The sequence below is a fragment of the Equus quagga genome, chromosome 8 (assembly GCF_021613505.1).
Source record: "Equus quagga isolate Etosha38 chromosome 8, UCLA_HA_Equagga_1.0, whole genome shotgun sequence".
Lineage (NCBI taxonomy): Eukaryota > Metazoa > Chordata > Mammalia > Perissodactyla > Equidae > Equus > Equus quagga.
Window position 1 is genome coordinate 21,411,235 of NC_060274.1, and position 14,122 is coordinate 21,425,356.

General features: G+C 39.2%; 1 protein-coding gene across 15 annotated transcripts in view; it reads right to left on the reverse strand.

Moving 5' to 3' along the window:
- The window catches only part of UTRN (utrophin), a 486,786-nt gene that overhangs the window by 332,342 nt on the left and 140,322 nt on the right, over positions 1–14,122 (reverse strand). For all 15 annotated transcript variants that reach the window (XM_046669467.1, XM_046669473.1, XM_046669465.1 and 12 more), the window contains 6 exons: positions 12,813–12,914; positions 9,775–9,882; positions 9,315–9,494; positions 8,306–8,475; positions 4,481–4,604; positions 1,046–1,133 (listed from right to left, as the gene is read on the reverse strand). In XM_046669467.1, the coding sequence (XP_046525423.1) occupies positions 1,046–1,133; positions 4,481–4,604; positions 8,306–8,475; positions 9,315–9,494; positions 9,775–9,882; positions 12,813–12,914 (772 nt within the window). The remainder of the gene's footprint in view (positions 1–1,045; positions 1,134–4,480; positions 4,605–8,305; positions 8,476–9,314; positions 9,495–9,774; positions 9,883–12,812; positions 12,915–14,122) is intronic.

The following is a 14,122-nucleotide window of genomic DNA, read 5'->3' on the forward strand; positions in this document are numbered from 1 at the left end:
TAATAATTGAAGTGGATAATCAGTACAAGGAGGTCCATTATACTATTCTATTTGCTTTATATATATTTACATTTTCCAGAATGCAAAGTTAAAAAATAAAAAGATTGAAAACTACTATTTTGAAGATTCTTGTCAAACTAATCTTCCTAACTCTGCCTTGGGTGTCTGTGGCTTTGGTCAAGGGGGCACTGGGGCAGGCCCCCACACGCTCCCCACCGCTGGAACAAGGAGCAGGGCTGACAGGAAAGGCCTTCCAGCACCAGACCAAAGAAGGGACAGATGCAAAACCGCACAGCGAAGCATTAGTGTTTACCCTCTCCTGAGTCACTGGGGCTACGGCAAGAAAAGATTTAAGGTAAAAATTTCAAATACAAGTAACGCCTTATCAAATTTAACTATTAAAAAAAACCTGCTAACATAATGCACTGAAAGTAATCAAAAATCAAACAGCCTGGGGGCCAGCCCCAGGGGTGAGTTCAGCACACTCTGCTTCAGTGGCCTGGGTTCAGCTCCCGGGCACAGACCTACACCACTTAGCAGCCACGCTGTGGCGACAGCCCAAATACAAAGTAGAGGAAGATGGGCACAGATGTTAGCTCACAGAGAATCTTCCTCAGCAAAAAAAAAAAAAAAAAAAAAAAAACAGCCTTAATGAATTCACCTTAATGTAACTTCATTTCCCAAATATTGCCAAAGTAAAATTTTCTTGTGCCACCCCTCTCCAAAACAATTCCCAATACATAACCCCACAGGATGAGATTTTCAAATCTTCTACACCAGTGGATTTTTACTGTTCTGCTGAGACAGAGTTTTAGGTTCCCTGACCCCGTATAAAAGAAGAACAACCTGGCCTTTGTCCATTTTATATAATCAGCTTCAACATAAGATTTCATTTGAAAAGAGTCTGCTGTCAAAAAAAAAAAAAACTGAAAACCACTTTTCTAGCAAAAATATTATTGTTAAAATAAATACTTGATTTGTCAAACTGTAAATATTATTCAATGCCACCATCTACAAAAACATTTTAAAAAATCAAAGGTCTCACCTCTTCCCATTTGCTGTAAAAGGATTTGTCCGGTTTGGTTTAATTCATCCAGCCTGGGGCTTCTTTCTGTCTGTTCTTTTTCTAACCCCTGGAAATAAAATCCAAATATAAGAACACTGCAAACTTTCTTCTCAGTATAACGCTGATGTTATTTTCAGTTTCATATTTAATGTCTTTAGAAGTTACAAAGTTCACCTAAGAGAATACTACTAGACAAAGCTGTGCAACTCCAGCTACGCTCCAGAGCTCCAGAGATGCTCAAATTGTAAAAGGTAAATTCAAACAAACAAAATGAAATTTTGGTTCCCTTTATAAGAAAAAAAATTACACCTTATTATGATGAGTTCCTATCAAGAGGAAATAGTTTAAATTAGTGTTTTAGATCCAAATATCTATTCACACGTATCGCCTCAGTGTACGCCACACCGTCAAAATAACAGAGTCAAATGAACCTAATGTGCTATGACAGAGATCATGGAACAAAAATTAATTAACGAGAAAAAGAAAGAAATATTTTGAATCTCAGTATTATTTGTGGGTGTGATATAAAGTTTAGGGTCTAATGCAAACTTCAACCACAAGCATAATTCATACATAATTTTTAAATAATGACAACATGCTTTAGTACCCAACCTAAAGGAGTGGCTCTTAATTTAAATTTATGTCTTATGATTTGATATTCTCAATGTCCCTATATCTCAGGGGCAGGGAAGACAAAAATCTTTCCAGAACTCTTAAGAAAGGGCTGAGCAAAATCTTAGACACACACCACATGCATACACAGTCAGTATTTGAAATTTCTCCATTCCTCAATCTCCAATTGATAATTATCTATTAACTAACTACTCAAACAGTGTCCATAATAGCACAATCAAAACTTCCAGGCAACCCATATTATTTCAACCAGACAACCCAGAGAAGAATGCCACTCCTAACTTCTATACATGTAAGCACTATCAAATAAGTTTAGCTATTCTGATCAACACAAACTTTTATGTGACTAAGTAAAACCACCATTTTTATAGTCAAAGATCAAGAAATAACAAGAGATTTTAAGAAACACCATTTATTTTTGTTAAGCTAAGTACCACTGCAAAAAGTCCCCAACAAACTGGAGGAAAATTATTAGCTGCTTTATACACACTGATATTTTGCTACTTTTTATGGTGATGGCAGACTGCACTAGGGTTTCTCCACTCAGATATTGTGTCAGCTGGAACAAGGTTTTCCTTCTCTAAAACAAAATTGAGCTGATCTGTCCCCAATTTGCAAGAAAAATTAGAGATTAAAGCAATGGTTACATTTTCTTTATTTTACATTTTTTCCAACCCGTTAGCATCTATTACTATTTGTCTAAAACAACAAAATAAATGAACTTATAAATATTTTTAAAAAACAAGCAAATGCCAATCGTGCCTTACATAAACGTACACAATTGTTGTTTTCATCCCCTCAAATATTATAGTAACAATTTCTTGGAGTAAAATTGTTCCCAGATCATAGGATGGGATTTAATTTATCAATATTTTGTGGGACTGGTTACATAAAGATCACTCTAACTGCCAAATTCTCTGCCACTTGAGTGCCTTTGACAATCGGGTTGTTAAATGATCACGAACATCAACTGAGGGTCTCTGAGAACCGTAAGCAGCATATGAACGATGGAACACAGCCCTCATGTCTGCCTCTCCCAATTCCCTGTGCAGATGGCCCTGATAATGGTGCTTCTAGGATAAAACCTTCTACATTCCCTCTGCCACAAGCATCATTCCTTCCTTCCACACACCAAGACGTGACCTGAATGCTGAAAATATGGAGTTCCATGGAAAAGCATCCTCACGTTCTAAGCACTCACAGGCAGGAATATAAACAAATAATGACATAAATGCAATTGAGGCTTTCACAGAGGTATGGTCACGGCAATAGGGAAGTCAAAGAGGAAGCACTTAACCATTCCTACTGAGGCTAGAGGAGGTGTACCGGGGCAGAGGGCTTTCAACCACACGGCACAAGGCTCAGTAAAGGGCCATTCTGAGCATGGAAAACTGCACACGGTAAAGGGAGGGAAGAGAGAAAAGAGCAGGGGATCAGGAGGGCTGGAGCTCAGGGCCCACGTCGGGGAAGGAGAAGGGACGAGGCTGTGCTCAGAGTGGGGGGAGTGCTGTCTGGAAGGCCCTGGTCTGCAGGGCAGGACGGAGTTTACATTTTATCCCCACAGCAATGGGAAACCATTTAGCTCACTGCAGGCATGTGGGGGCTGCTTGATTAGATTTATATTTTAGAATGATCACCAGTCACGGAAGCCAAGGGCTGTGAGAATTTAAGAAGGGAAGGGACAACAGTGGCAACTGCTTCAGAGAAAGCAGAGCTGATGAGACCAGGAGGCATCCCTTGGGTGTGGAAGCCAACAGTCAATGGTGACCTCTAACTAAGAGCAGTTACAGTGGAATGATAAGGCAGAGCTCAGTCTCAACTCCTCACCCAAACACTCAGAGTCGGCCAGGTCTGACCGCAAACCACCTCTCCAGCCTTAACTCCCTGCTGTGTTCACCCACACACCTAGCACTAAACAAAACAAAATATTTGCTCCAACCATCACAACACACTTGCCCAGCTCTGTGCCTCTGCTCAGGACACCCCTTCCTGGTGTGCCCTTTCCACCCGCCCCAAGCACCCTCCTTCAAGCTCCAGCTCAGCGCCACATTGCCCTCTGGACTTCACCAGCGGAGAGAGACAACTGCAGCCCTGGCCTCTGCTCAATTCCCATGGCAGCAACACTTTCTGACTGACGTCATCAATATTTACATACATCTTGTTTTTTAAATGTTCTCCAAACTCTTTACAGATGAACTCCATTGCTGATGGAGATGGCCATAGAGACTTGCTCAAACAGTTCATGAAAGGATGTACGGAGACTCAAGGAACACCAACGACATAAATCACGCAATCTCCTGGCACGGTTTTCAGCAACACACACACACGTACAAAGCAGCAGAGCTAATAAGCTCCCATACATTTTAATAGTATTTCTTTCTAAAAACTGTGTCTCTTCTCTAAAGAGAATATATTGAAGAAATTTTGAGATTTGAAATAGTCTGCTGTATTCGGAAAGGAAAACATCTTTGGCATACACAAATTCATAACTTCTTAGGTACTAGATTGAGATCTAATCAAGCTAAAAAACAATAATAACTGGATCACCTTAGCAAGTGTCCCTTTCTGCACATCTCGATGGTTAAGGAAGGAGGGAAAAAAACTCTCCTCCACACAGAGATCTTGAATCCATTCAAAACTTACAACAATGTTCTAAAAGCTACCTTATGGCCACATTTATTTTACAGGAAGCTGTGGGATCCTATCACATCTTTATGCCAACAGCAAATCTATCCTGATGAAATATTTTATTCACTAGGATATTTTTGCTTTATGTTTTACCTTCAACTTCTTTTTCATTTCTGAAGTCTCTTGCATCTTCTTATACTCTTTTATCTCTGTGGCCTGAATGGCAGTCTTTGATTTCAGAATCCAGTTCAACAGCTCTGCACTCACAGCATCAAACCTGATTTAAGATTCAGATGTTACCACTCGTCATTCATTTTCTTCTACTGTTTCACTTGGCTCAAGAAAGACAGCAGCCAAAACACCCATCAGCCGTGTGATTTTAAACACTTCTCAAATAAAAAAGGCAACCCAGAAATACAGTAACCACACAAAATAATATTACACATTTACAATTAAAAGTAGGAAAAGAGGAATAATATTGTAATGTTATTAAATAATTTTTAAAAATTTTAAACTTTACAATAAATCACTTGTATTTTTATAAACTTTTGTAGACAATGAAAAACAGATTTGGTTAGATATTAACAGAAAGAACGAGTACAAACATTCCTAAAATGAATGCCTTCTTTAATTCAATATTTAATTATTGAGCGTACTATATGCCAGGCACTAGACTGGGCTCTCGATATGATGGTAAACCAGACACAATCCCAGCCCCCATGAGCTTTCAGTCTCGTAAGGGTAAAAGAAAATAACAGGCAATCACAAAAGAATTGGCCGAATCCAATCAGGCCGCAATGGCTTCCTGGAGCAGAACAGCAGCGTTACATCCAGGAGTTTTCTTTGCAAAGAGAGAAGAAAGAAAGGGTGGACCACACTTTCCACACTCCAAGTAGTTAGATGTGGCTGGAAGAGTGAGTACCTCGCTGGGAGGGACAATCGACAATGCGGCAGAGAGCCACAGTGAGCAGTTACTGGAAGGCCCTGCAGGAGAGATTAAGGAGACTGGGTTTAACCAAAAGGTAACTGAGAGCCAGTGACATGGTTATACCTATCCTTTTGTGTCCACTGAGGAGAAAGTATAAAGAGAGGCAAGACCAGAGAACAGGCTGCTGTAGGAAGGGGAGCCAGAACTAAGACACTGATGGTGGGAGGGAAGAAAAGCGGACAGACTTGAGAGGGATTGAGGTCAGTCAAAGCCACAGTGAGCAAAAGCAAGAGAAGAAACGTTCACTGATGGCTGGCCCTATACCAGCTCTTTCCTTAGTGTTTCATGTCCTCACAACAACCCTAGGAAGCATATACTATTACTACCCCTTGTAATGATGAAGGAGTTGAGTTCATGAACTCTTAAATAACTGTCCTGGGCCACAAAGCTAATCAATGGTAGAGCTGGGATTCAAACGAGGCCATCTGTCCTCTCGACCCGTTCTCTACCCACAGGGATTCTCAAAACAACTGCTGGGTATTTTTAGGTACTTTAAGGTAAATAGAGGTTGTTGTTGCTGATTCTTTTTGGGAAAACTTCGCTTAAATTCTTTCCAGTGAATTAGGAATATTAAGTATTTTTCATCAAGGTAAACTGTCCCTGTAACTTGGAAGGGATCTTCTGACACGCGAGGTAAACAAACAGTGGTACACTCTCCTTCTAGCATCTTAACAGCAGATGTCTACGTCATCTTTCAGAGAAGAGGCGCGCCATCCAAAGGTCAGGCTGAAAAGGACCTTGGAGACACTCCATTTCTGCCCTCGGTGTGAGGAACGGGGCTGTGAATGGCTCGCAGCAGCCGAGATCTCGCAGCACGTTAACAGATACCTAGATTACAGGCAATGACGGTCCTTCCATACCGTGAGCTGGTGAAAACCACCACCAGCAGCACCGAGAGAAGCAAAGGGGAAATGGAGCACCCCTTCTGAAGCGTGCGTTATAAACTGTGCTCGGCAATTACTGAAGGCTCTCACCTGTGCGGACAGCCCATTTCCAGACAAGCTGATAGTGCTTTCTACAGCACACTGAAGATAAAGTCTGGAAACCATGTCCCACTAGGAATATTAAGGATACTCTAACTTTAGGACAACACAAATGGGCATATGAAACCTAACCCCAAATACAGAAGAGGTTCCATATTAAGAGGGGAGATGGAACTCTATATCACCCCAGAAAGCAGGACTAGCACACCTGGGTAGACGTTGGCTGGGCATAAGACTAACTTCTCTAACAATGAGATTTCACTGCCTTCTGTTATAACGAACTGCACATACTCAAGCCTCTATTTGCCCAGGAATTAATTGAAGGAATTTCTGCATCAATCAAACTGTGGACTAGCAGACTATGGTACTCACAGCTGGTTGCCTACCCAACAGACACCTCCACACACACCCTATACTTCTTTCTTGCTGTCCAGTTCCCCAGAGAACTAAAAGGCCAGTCAGTTTCAACGTCCCATGCACCCAGGGCGTGGACAAGTGACTGCATCCTGGCAAGTGAGACCATGTCAGTCAGCTGTCGCCTTCCAGAAGAGGTCTTTCTTCCTGTTCAAAAAAAATGACAAATAAGAAAACCTGCCCTTCTGCCTATAAATCAGGTTACACAAGGATGTCATGCCTAGCGCCACAGCAGCATCTTGGGACCATGAGAAGACATGCCTGAGAGTGGAAGTCGACACGCTGAGGAAGGCAGAGACGAGGTAGCAGGATGCTGACCCACACCGTCCCATCAAAAGTGTGCTATCTCCGAACTTCTTGTAATGTGAGATAACCAATGACCTCATCGTTTCAGTCACTTTGGGTACAGTATCCTGTTTCTTGCAGCAGAATGCACCCTATACAACAGGATCATGTTTAAGATTTTATAGTTATACACCCTAGTCTTTTATATCCTTCCCTGCTTCCAAATGCACAAAGTCAGCACTGGAGAGACACATGCCAGATACACCTGGCAGAAAATGATCACTCAGGCAGTGAAAGATCTATGGCAATATTAACATCAGAAGCATCTTCCTCCTGTGCTGTCTTGGCTCCAAAGCAATGGTTCCACAGCCACTGCTTGTACCTCAGAGGTACACTGGTCCTGCAAGGAGATGCTGTTAGGAGGCAGAAACACAGCCTTATTATCAAAATGAAAATCATCTGGTAAAACTGGAATCCTGCTTTGTCTAACAAAAGGTCAATTGGGGAAATCATTTCATTTTTAGTCAGGCAAAAATAACTGCCCATTTACCCAAGCATCAGGATTCTACCGTAAAAGGGAGAGAATACTAGACTATTCAAAGGCAGTTTGAGGATGAACTGCTATAGAACATGCGAGGTGCGCTACCCGGAACACAGCATAGCTTCACAGGGCATGGGACATTAGTAAATGCTCCATATATATCAGCTGTAATTACTCCACTTCTCAAGATCCCCAGTTTCTTTTCAATCAATAAGACGAAAAGATATTTTATGCCAGAGGCGGATCTCTTTAAGCCAAACACAAAGAATCTGTTACTGAATCTAACCAAGGAATTAACAAAGGAAGGAAAAAAACATGAAAAAAGAATGAGGGGGAGAAAGGAGGAAAAAAGGAGACGAAAAAGGAATTACTTCCCTGTATTAAGTATTTTTGAATGGCAAGAAGGGGAAGGAGAGTCACAAAGAGTCAGGAGATCTATCCAAAGCGAGACGGCCATAGGTGTGATGGTCGAAGAAAATAAATGAGAGATCACGGACAATCACATCCCCCCAAGGGAAATGACGGAAGTGCAGAAAGAAGGATTCCATCACACAGTTCCCCAAATTGAACACAGGACAAGTAAAACCATCCGAGACAGTTTAGATGCTTAGCCATCGTGAACTGGAATATTCGGAAGACTCAGGGGGAGTGAACGGTTCAGCAGCTGAACTTGCATAGCAATCATTACGTCTACGCCTGCATATGATCAGTGATTAGTACAAGATAAGTACTGAGTAGGAAACACGTTCCGTGCTTGCCGCTCTCACTTTTTCTTCGCTTCGATGTCCATGGGGATCTGTCTCTTCTTGGGAGGAGGAGGGGGAGGCAGCTCTTGCTTAGATCTTTTGGTTGTGACTTGTTCTCTTACGCGGACAGTCTCCAAAAGATCCTTCTGAGGGATCTGGGACATCCCCAACTTTGCTACAGCCTGAGTCACCTGAAATAAAAATCAGCCACGGTTTTAATGTTTTCTAACAGCTTTATTCAGATATAATTCACATGCCCTAAAATTCTCCCTTTGAAAATGTACAGTTCGATGGTTACCAGTGTATTCACAAAGTTGTGCGACATCCCCATTTTCTATTCCAGAATAGTGGCATCATCTCAAAAAGAAACCCTGTACCCATTAACAGTCGCTCCCCATCCTCCCCCGACCAGCCCAGACCAGCTCCGACCAGAAACTAGTCTACTTACTGCCTCTATGGATTTGCCTATTTGGGATATTTCATATAGACAGAATTATAATGCATATAATCTTGAGACTGGCTTCTTTTACCTAGCATAATGTTTTCAAGGTTCATCCATGTTGTAGCATGTATCAGTATTTCATGTTTTTAATTGTCAAATAATATTCCATTGTATGAATATACCACATTTCATCCATCTATCTACTGATGGGATATTTGGGTTGTTTCACTTTTGGGTTATTATGAATAATACTGCTACAAACATCCATGTACAAACCAGTTTTATTTCTGATCAATTCACTAGAATATTTCTTAAATCAATAAGATGATTTAAGATTTAAAGATCATTTGATGGATTCATATCTAAGTGTTATCAGTTAGTAAGGAATAAATTACTGGATATTAATAAGTTTTTTGAAGATCAATAGATAAATTTACTTTAGAAAACTAGAGATTTTCACATGTGAATTTTTCAATTTTATAGTAAACCAGGTAAAAGGAACCAACTTTTTAGCTTACCTAACTAAAACGAACCTGAACATTTAATTTCTACTTAATGGCACAACATATTATCCAAAGCAAAAGGTACCTGGTTGGAGGAATCTTCTAGTCTCTGAACCAAACAATCCCATCTCTGAGTCAGTTCCTCCGAGTCATTGTTGATTTTCTTAGATGCCTTGGGATTATCAAGTAATTGACCCACATCCTGGCCAATCTCACTCAGCTGATCCAATGCCTGACGTTTCATTTCCATGTCTTCCTTCAGAATCTAGGATTTCAGATATTTATTAGATGACTTCCTCTTAGGACTCTATATTCCTGCTTCCAGTCAGGAAATGTGAACATGTATATTTTATAGTAAAATTTACTTGCCATGCAGTTCACTAATGCTAAAACACAAGCCTCCTGGTTCTAGAGCACTACATGGCAGCATTCCAGTGTTAGATAATGAGTCATAATCTGTATTCACTAAATTACATTAACCATTGATATAAAACACTGAAGTATCATAGGCTTACAAGGCAGATGCTGACAATGACATCACTTACAGCCAGGCGTCGAATACTGACACTCAGTTCCTTTTGGTCTTTGAAGTTGCTCGTCTGGACTTTGTTTAAGGCTTCTTCTTTTTCGGTTAGCCAAGCTTTCAACAAGCACTACAAATAACAACAAAAGTTAGAAATATATTTGGGGAATCATTTGGCAATTCAACCCAATCAAGTTCCCAAATCACTAACTTCTATGTTCTTAGAGACTTCACCCTTACCGAGGGTAAGAAGGACTTCAAACACAAGGCATGAATGATCCAGAAAGACATCTTTCTTGAAGATATCATCCTTCTCAGATTTGCAACAGATCAACCTGACATTAGCCCCACACCTGGGTAACCAGATTGATTTCTCAGGGAGGTAAACGGATCTAAAAGGCTAAACCCAGCTATCCAAGTCTCTGAAAGAATCACATTATAACCTCTCTAGAGGCAGAAGGAAGCTCAGAAAGTGCCTTGCCCCAGCCCTTCACTTTAGGGAGCAAAGAGAGAGAATCCAATATATGTCCAAGATCACTTGGCTAGTTAACGGCAGAGCCAGATCAAAGACCCACAGCCCAAAGCCAGTGGTTTTTCCACGGCATCATGCAGAAAAACCACACTCATGTTCCAGGTTCAACAGGAGTGATTAGAGGAGGAAGACTGAGGATAGTCAGTGCACGTTTTTTAAGCAGAAGATATTTAGTAATGTGGAGAGAGAAACTCGGAGAGGTGGAAAACAATATGGCTGCACTGGGATAATTCTTCCCCAAATGTACTGTCTACTGCAGAAACCTCTTTTTATAGAGTTGGGGGTGGAGGGAATCTGCTTCTGTGCTTGCAATGGAATCAATTCTTTCTCTAATTATTTTATTTACCAGTTTATTTGACAACTATTCCTTACCTCTATATTCCATCAAAAAAAAAAAGATGAAGAGCAAGAAAATAAAAAACAAATATGGATCCTGTCCCCAGTGTAGTAAAGGCGATAAAATACACACATAAATAACCATGGCACAAGAAAAAAAGTGCAGATACCACAAAAAAAAATGCAATAGCTATTTTGTACTTACAATATATATAAATGTATATCTTTATGTAATATAAAATATTATATATATTATGGTATCTGCACTTTCTTATGCCATAGTCATTTATATGGATGTATTTTAAATGTCAGGGCAATTCCAAAGAACAAGAAATTACTTCCAGTTTCAGGATAGTGGGAGAGAGGGAGGGAGTTTACAGATGACTTCATGGCTGTTGACGGATGAGAACTTAAAAATGAAGAGATGGGTAAAAAGACATTCCACAGCAGATGCCACACCCTAAACAAACACAGAGGCTGGAAAACAAATGAAATACATTCCTTCTTTCAAGAACATCATCAGAACAACAACAAAACCCATGAGAAATCTACAACATGCCATGCACTGGGAACAGAGCAGAGAGAAAACCCAGCTCTCCTCACACGGCGTCGACAGCCTAGGAATGGGCTACAAGCTGCAATTTCAGGTTTGAACTCTGGGCACATGGAAGGACAGAGGGAAAAGTAAGGTCGGAAAGGTAGGTTGGAGTCCTTTATGGAATATCCCTCGTGCCACTTAAAATGGACATATGCTGCATTAGTTTGGAACTAATTCTCAAAGCCCATTACTAACTATCTTAAAGCCTCTGCAACTGAGTGAACAAAAGTCCCTTGAAAGATGATTAAAAACATCCAGTTTATCTGGTCTCATTCCACACAAGCAAATTATCTACATATTAAGTACCAACACTAACTCCAATTCTACATTTTAACAAGATTCCCCCTTCCTTCCACATCATTAGCAGAAAGCCATTCTCAAAGGTCAGTTTTAAACCTACAATAGTACAAAAGGCCAAATACTAGTCACTCCCTATTTTTAAAATGTTTTTTGATTACCAAATTTCAAATTATTTTACTTAGTAGGAGAGTTACTCAATGGTTTTCTCCAGCAATCACTGTCTCCTGCTGTCATTAGTGGAGTAAAATCTTAACTATTCTATGTGCCTCTTCGGCCTGAATACAAGAGTCTAAATAAATGTGCATATCTGTAAAGTGAGATGTAAATATTTCAGAAATCAGAACCCAGTCCATTGTGTGATTCTTAAAAAGGGAATTCTGACCAAAGATTGGAGGCGGGAGGTGGGGATTAACAATTAATATTGGGACCCATTTTGCAACCTACTTTTTAAGATCTTCTCTCTGCCATCCTACTTAGTAAACCACAAAATATCATGCACTTGGGTTTTTATCCCCTGAAAAGAATACAGTTGCTTTTTGTGGATGGAAATGAAACCCATTTAAAAGAATCAAAGCAGACACTGAGATGTGGGAACGGAGCATCTGCTTATTTTCTAAACCACAACTGTTTGGCATTTGGGAAGAGAAGTTTAGCTTATTTCTATTCTGTTTTGATGGTGACTTTTCTGGAAGGATGGAAGGCGGACAAAGGGGCACCACTCTGATCGAAAATTTAAGGTGGCAGCTTGCACCAAAGGTTCATTTGCTATGGTAATCCTTAGTAGAAAAACGATGGCATTAACCAACTATTAAATCAGTGGTGTCGCTAAAGAATATCTTCTTGTTAATTTCAGTAGTTATTCCAGTTAAAAATCAAGGAAAATTCTTCCGATTTAAAGTTCACAAAATATTAAGTGAATTCATTTATTCATTATTTTCTGAGCACAAACCACATGCTAGGCACTGTGCTGATACATGTGCAAACACATTACCCAACACAAATGCAATAAAAATTACGTCAAACAAATCGTGAAAGTAGCGTTATCTAAATACTAACATTCTAAATCATGAACACGAAGCAAATTGTGTTTTACAATAAAGCCATACAATATCATCTCTGTGAATAAGCTGCATGATCGGTTATAAGAGGGATAGCAATCTGATTTTAAAAATAATAAAGATTATTTGTATATTTCTCTTTCAGAGAAAAGTAAACAACTCTATTCCAATGCCATAATTAAAGATGGGTTGCTTCACACCATCTGTTTTGCTCATTATGGAAAATAGTTTCCTACCTGTTCTTCCAATAATTCCTGCCACAATATATTGAGTTCTTGTAACCTATTCCAGCGTTCTTCGGTCCAACGGCACACTGCTGTCCAACGTTCACCCAGTTTCTAGTAAAAGAAGAAACCATCCTTTGTCAACAAAGCCTTAAGAGAGAGTTATCACAATCGTTAAAGAAATCCATGACATCCATTGTTCTTTATTACAGAGTAGCAATTTGTCAAAAATATTCTTATAAAAGTTGCTTTAAAATAATACAGACAAATCCTATAAATTTATAGATGAGAAAAACTAATTTCCATAGAATTTAACTACTAATTATTTCACATTACATAGTTAGAAAATGGCACAACTAGAACTCTATCATGTAATTTTGATTCCAAATTCCTGCTCTTTCCGTTTCACTGTGGTTTTTATATGAGAACCTTATATTTTTACATATATCTTCAAAGTAGAGAAAACATATCTAATTTTTGTACTTCAAATTTTTCAGTCTATAGTTATTTTAAAAATTCAGTGCATCAATTATTTCTTAACCACCTTTTATATGCCAAGAAAACTTTCATCTGTAGTACCAAACTTATGAAAAAATTTCAACTTTATAAAAACTATGTTTTGAATGAGAGAATTTCTATAAAATTTAAAAAACTGCTTCATCGATTTGTTCTGTTTACACTGCGTGATCTATGGACAATTTCACAAAAAGCAGCAATAGAATCTTACAAGTATTAGCAATACTAAACAAATAAATGTGATTAATTTTTTAAAAGTCATTCTTGATGGTGACTTTCCCAACAAATTATTTTATTACCATTTTATAAATAATGATTAACAAATGTTTAAATTTTATTTTTACATTACTTACATGTGAACAAGAATTATTTAATTCATATTATCCTATTTTTATATGTAATACCAGAGGAAGCTTTGTAGAGTGCCAAGAGTAGAGAACTCAGAGCCAGAAGACAGGTCTCCAGTCTCAGCCTGAAATCCTACTGTCTATTCACATCTCCAGGGCATCACTTAACCTCTCTGAATTTCAGTTTCTTCACTGTGAAATAAGCAAGATATGAACACCTACCTCTCAGGTTACTAAGTAACTAAGTACTACTACACCAAAGTCTCAGGACCACTGGTTGACTTTAAATGTGACAAAAGAAAAAGAATTTCATGTGATAAAATTATAGGCTGAAAGTTACTGAAAATCATAAACTGGCGCTAGCATATCAGGTAACATAAGTATTGGTCAAATGAAACACCACTGATCTCTTTCTAAAGACCTATAAACAGACACTATAGCCTTCATGCAAAAAGAAGC